This window comes from Tupaia chinensis, unplaced genomic scaffold (assembly GCF_000334495.1).
Source record: "Tupaia chinensis unplaced genomic scaffold, TupChi_1.0 Scaffold000119_1, whole genome shotgun sequence".
Taxonomy (NCBI): domain Eukaryota; kingdom Metazoa; phylum Chordata; class Mammalia; order Scandentia; family Tupaiidae; genus Tupaia; species Tupaia belangeri.
Genome location: NW_006159585.1, coordinates 6,088,880 through 6,094,132, shown reverse-complemented (window position 1 = coordinate 6,094,132; position 5,253 = coordinate 6,088,880). Strand labels below are relative to the sequence as shown.

The following is a 5,253-nucleotide window of genomic DNA, read 5'->3' as shown; positions in this document are numbered from 1 at the left end:
TCCTCTCCAAAAAATAAATAAATAAATAAATAAATAATAATAATAATAATAAATTGAATGAATAAATAAAATAAAATAATTATTTAAAGCAGAACAAAACAAAATAATTATTTAATTTTGTCATTGTTAATATCTGCCAGCCCTCCCCAAAATATTTTTAAATTAAAAAAAAAAAGGAAAAAATTTGACATTATTAGCTCATCTAAGAACACAGGAATTATTTATATTTTTAAGGAATGCCATAAGGAAAACAATTCCTTAAAGTCCTATTCAATTTACTTTGTTAGGAAGACATGTTTATTTGGTTCTGGTCACAGTTCCATCATGTTTACTTTCTTTGTAAGTTCAGCTTCAAGGGCATCCTAAAAGAAGAAAGACAGACCATCAATACCATACATAAGGATATAAAACAGATGCTCCAACTTCCAATGTTATTTAAAATAAAAGAGACAGAAAAGAAAAACACTAAAACAGAAATTTTAAAAAATATCTGCATGAATATCAAACATGCTTTGCAGACACATTCTTGCCTTTATTCTTTCTCCTCCCCACTCCATCTTCCCAAAGTTTTTAGATGCCTAATTCATTCTGACGAACATCTGAAGGGCAGGGAAATAATTATTTAAAGAGGATCAGCCCCACAACCTACTGGTTAAGAGAGCTGAAACCCACAGAGCTGACTGTGGTTCAAATTTTAGTCCCACCGATATCAATAACATGCCAGGTACATGTCTGTGCACACCCAAAAATGTCAGGACCAGAAGATGGCGTAATGGTTATGTTGCTGGACTCCCACGAGGTCAACTGAGGTTCGAGTCTCAGTGTAATGGCTATGTCACTGGACTCCCACATAGTCGACCGTGGTTCGAGTCCCGGACCCGCTGGCTTAAACTCACGCCGGGCGCGTGTGTGTGCATGCCCAAGATCCCAAGAGGAGAATGGAGAAGGGATTGCAGCGTGGCCATCCCCCCTGGGGGGCGATTTCTCGCTTTCTATCTCTCTGTCTCTCTCTGTCTGGTGAGCGCACGTGCCCTATAGCAAAAACCTCTCCAAAAAAAAAAAACAACAACTAAAGTCCAGGTACGTGTTTGTGCGTGCCCAAAATCCTGAGAAGAGACTGGAGAAGAAGGGATTGTGGCATGGCCACCCACTCTGGAGGGTGATTTCTCACTTGTTGTCTCGATATCTCTGTCTCTCTAGTGAGTGCACTCACCCAATAGGAAAAATTTCTCACTTAAAAAAAAAATCTCTGCAGGATGGAGAAATGAGAAGGGACTGCAGCATGACTAACCCCCAGGAATTGGGGGAGGTACTTTCTCCCTCTTCCTCTGTCTCTCTCTGGTGAGCACAAGTACCCTCTTACAAATTAAAAAAAAAAAAAAAAAAAACAAAAAAACAGGGCAGCCTGCAGTGTGGTTGTTAAGGAGGCTAGATCCCAGAAGGCTGACTACACAGTTCAAGTCCCACACCGAGTGGCTCGAGGGCATATGTGCCCCAAATCCAGACAAGAGGGAGGAACAGAAGAGAAGGGATTTTGGTATGACCATTCCCCACAGGAGGTGCTTTCTCACTTTCCTTCTGGTTTAAATGGGCAGTTGGTTTCTGAAATTTTCTTTCTCCTTCCTCCAATCCATCCTACACACTGATTACAGATTAATGTTTCTGATTGCATAGCTTTGATCACATTTTCTTTTTTCTTTCTTTCTTTCTTTCTTTTTTTAAATGAAGGTTTTTACCATAAGGTATGAGCATTTGCTGGAGAGACAGAAAGAGAAAGTGAGAAATCACCCCCAAGGGGGGATGGCCACAATTTCTTCTCTTCCACTCTACTCCTGGGATTTGGGATAAGCATACACATGTGCTGGCATGAGTTTCAAGCTACAAGGTTTAGGACTCGAACTGCTGTCGGCCATGTGGGAATTCAGTGCCTCAACCACCAGGCCACCTGCTGGTCCCTGATGACATTTTCTTGAGCCTTTTGAAAAGGCAAAGAAACATGGCAGCGTTCAGTGATTCCTTATAGCCTCCAAGTTCCACCCTCTTTACATTTAAGGCCTTTAAATCAAACTCATTGATTTTTTCAATACTCCGAAGCAATCCTTTATCACTTGCTCCAGCTAGGGAAGTCTTCTATTTATTAGCTTTTATATCTTTGGAAATTATTTTTGCTTAGAATATTCTATATCTCTAGGGACCAGCAGTTGGCGTAATGGCTATGTCGCTGGACTCCCATGTAGTCGACCGCGGTTGAGTCCCGGACCTGATGGTTTAAACTGACGCTGTGCATGTGCGTGTGCATGCCCAAGATCCCCAGAGGAGAATGGAGGAGAAGGGATTGCAGTGTGGCCATCCCCCCTGGGGGGAGGGTGATTTCTTGCTTTCTGTCTCTGTCTCTCTCTCTCTTTCTGGTGAGAGTATACTGCCCTATAGAAAAAAACCTCTGTATTTAAATAATAAAAAAAAGAATATTGTATATCTCTCAACCCTCCCCTCCTTTTCCACTAAAGATTAAATCTTTTTTTTTTTTTTTTAAGGTGTTTGCCATGGGGCACATGCACTCACTGGACAGAGACAGTGAGAGGTAAAAAATCACCCACCAGCAGGCATGTATGCACAAGTACCCAGTGTTGAGTCTTAAGTCATTGGATCCAGGACTCAAACTAAAGTAGGCTATGTGGGAGTCCAGTGTCTCATCCATTGTATCACCTGCTGGACCCTCTGTGTGAAATTTTAAAAGAAATAAAACAGGGCCAACAGGTGATGTGGTAGTTAAGATGTTGGACTCCCACCTGGTCGCCCATGGTTCGAGTCCCTGACCTGGTGGCTTGTTTTCTCACTTTGTCTCATGAGCACGCGTGCCCTATGGCAAATTAAATAATAATAATAATAATGATAATAATAAATAAAATTAAATACTTCTTTTTTTTTAAAGACATAAAACACTACTATGTATCTTTTTCCTTTTTTTTTTTTAATTTTTAAGAGTGCACATGCACTTTCTATATATAGAAAGCACTCCTCAATAGGGTATGGTTATACCACAACTTTTCTTCCATTTCTCCACCCTGTAGGGATTCTGGGCATGTCCCCCTGCCATACACAGAAGTGATGTGTTTTCCAAGTCATTATGTCTGGGATTCGAACTGTGGTCAGTCAGGGAAGATCCAGCTCCCAGAACCACCAGGCCATAGGTCAAGCCCCCACTGTGCATCTTCTATGGAAAAAATATATATACATACAAATATGTCCCCCAAAAAGAAAATATTCAGAGGCATAATACACAGCAACTTTGGAACTATAGCTGAGAAGGAAGGGGAAAAAAGGATAAAGGGGGGGAGGCTACCCATATCAACATTCATTTTATTTCCTTTTTTTTTTTTTAAGAATTATTTTTGTTGGGACCAGCTGGTGGCATGGTGGTTAAGACGCTGGACACTCCCACATGGCTGACCACAGTTCAAGTCCTGGACCCGGCAGCTTGCTTTCTCACTTTCATCTCTCTCAGGATCCCCCCTTTGAGGGAGGGACTTTTAAACTTGAACTCTTGCTTCCAGAGGAATACCCAATGGCAGCCCCTAAAGTACGTTTTATGACCAAAATACCATCCTAATGTAGACAAATTGGGAAGAATATATTTAGGTATTTTGAAAGATAAGTGGGCCCCAGCACTGCAAATCCCCACAATTCTGCTCCCAATCCAGATGATCCATTAGCAAATGATGCAGCGGAGCCGTGGAAGACCAATGAAACTTAAGCCATAGAAACAGCTACAGCATGGACCAAACTATATGCCATGAATAATATTTAAATTGATCTGAACAAGTGTGCATCACTGCTCCTGTTCTGACAAGATTTCTTTTTTTGTTTACATTTAATGGACACAATCTCAGAAACATTACAGAATAAAAGCCCAGGCATCTTCAGTCCTTTGGTGATTAAATGCACATTAGCAAATCTGTCTTGCCCTGATCCCCAGTTGTAAAGGCTGAGCAGATGCTATAAGTATCATCTGGAGTGTTGTGAAATGTTTAAAAGCAGTGCCCCCTGGTTGCTTTTATTCACTTCCCCAGTCATAGTTTAAGTATAAAGCACTGTGAATGAAGGTAGCTGTCAGGGTTAGCTGCAGGGGTGTGAGTGTTTTCTTTTTTATTTTATTTTTTTGAGGGGGGGAAGTGGTTTTATTTCAATTTTATGGGCTCCTTTCCCCCTTTCTATGGTGCTCTAATCGCACTGGTTAAAAGCAGCTAACCAGTTCTTTAGAATATATTCTCTAGCCAAGTCTAACTTTATTTAGACGCTATAGATGGACAAGCTTGATTGTTTGAACCAAAATGGGAACATTAAACAAACATCACAGCCCTCATGAATATCGTGACTTTGCTGTCAACTGCAAAACCCTTCGAAAGAAGCTTGTGACTATTTTGTATGGCTTGTCTGGAAACTTCTGTAAATCTTTTTTTTTTTTAATTTTTAATTATTTTATTATTATTTATACATTCAATTACTATACATCATTTAGATCATAAAGAGAGCTTCTGTAAATCTTATGTTTTAGTATAACATTTTTTGTTATTCTAAAAAATATCTAAAGAAAAAAACAGGGAGTACTTACTAATTCTCGCTTTGCCTCTTCAATTTTCACTTGAGCAAGAGATGGATTCTTTTAAAGAAAAATAAAACAAGGAAAGATAAGATTATATTGCCTCAAATCAGATTCAAGGGGGGAAAATGCTACAATCCTTTTCCGAAAGGCAAAATATCTTACTGAGGAATATCCAATGTACATGTATACAATGGTGAAATTCAGCACTAACTTTAAATCCTTAAACACGGACCCACTATTTACAGGATAATTCAGCTGCCTTGGGGAAGGTCGAAAGAAATTACTTCTTTTTAAATTTATGTATATGATTTTTATTTTTCACATCAGATGGGTAGAGTGCCAATGTCGTAACACGGTTTGAAAGAGGCACATCTCACATAATGGGGTGAAAATCTACTTGTACTTATGAACCACAAAGAATCAATACATATATTATATACATATATATATATATATATGAAACCATGTAATTTTTTTCATAAAATGTTTTCAATCCAGTACATTTAAAAACTATTACTCAGGGCCAGCAGGTGGGGTGGTGGTGAAGGGTGCTGGACTCCCACATGGTGAACTGCAGTTCAAGTCCCAGACCTGGTGGCTTTCTCACTTTCCCTCTCCCTCTCTTTCTCTCTCTGTCCCTCTCTGGTCAA

General features: G+C 39.6%; 1 protein-coding gene and 1 non-coding gene across 3 annotated transcripts in view; both read right to left on the bottom strand.

The window, feature by feature from the left end:
* The window catches only part of HAUS1 (HAUS augmin like complex subunit 1), a 17,648-nt gene that overhangs the window by 2,650 nt on the left and 9,745 nt on the right, over nt 1–5,253 (bottom strand). Inside the window, exons 8-9 of one of the 2 annotated variants that reach the window (XM_014586231.2) lie at nt 4,613–4,660; nt 280–362 (exon numbers count right to left, since the gene is read on the bottom strand). In XM_014586231.2, the coding sequence (XP_014441717.2) occupies nt 312–362; nt 4,613–4,660 (99 nt within the window). In that variant the 3' untranslated portion in view covers nt 280–311. Of the gene's footprint in view, nt 1–132; nt 363–4,612; nt 4,661–5,253 lie in introns of those variants that run through there. The other variant, XM_006144411.3, reaches the window with a different exon arrangement.
* Nucleotides 4,925–5,024, bottom strand: LOC114007085 (small nucleolar RNA U13). The gene has a single exon (XR_003548739.1). It is a non-coding gene; the product is annotated as a small nucleolar RNA U13 (small nucleolar RNA).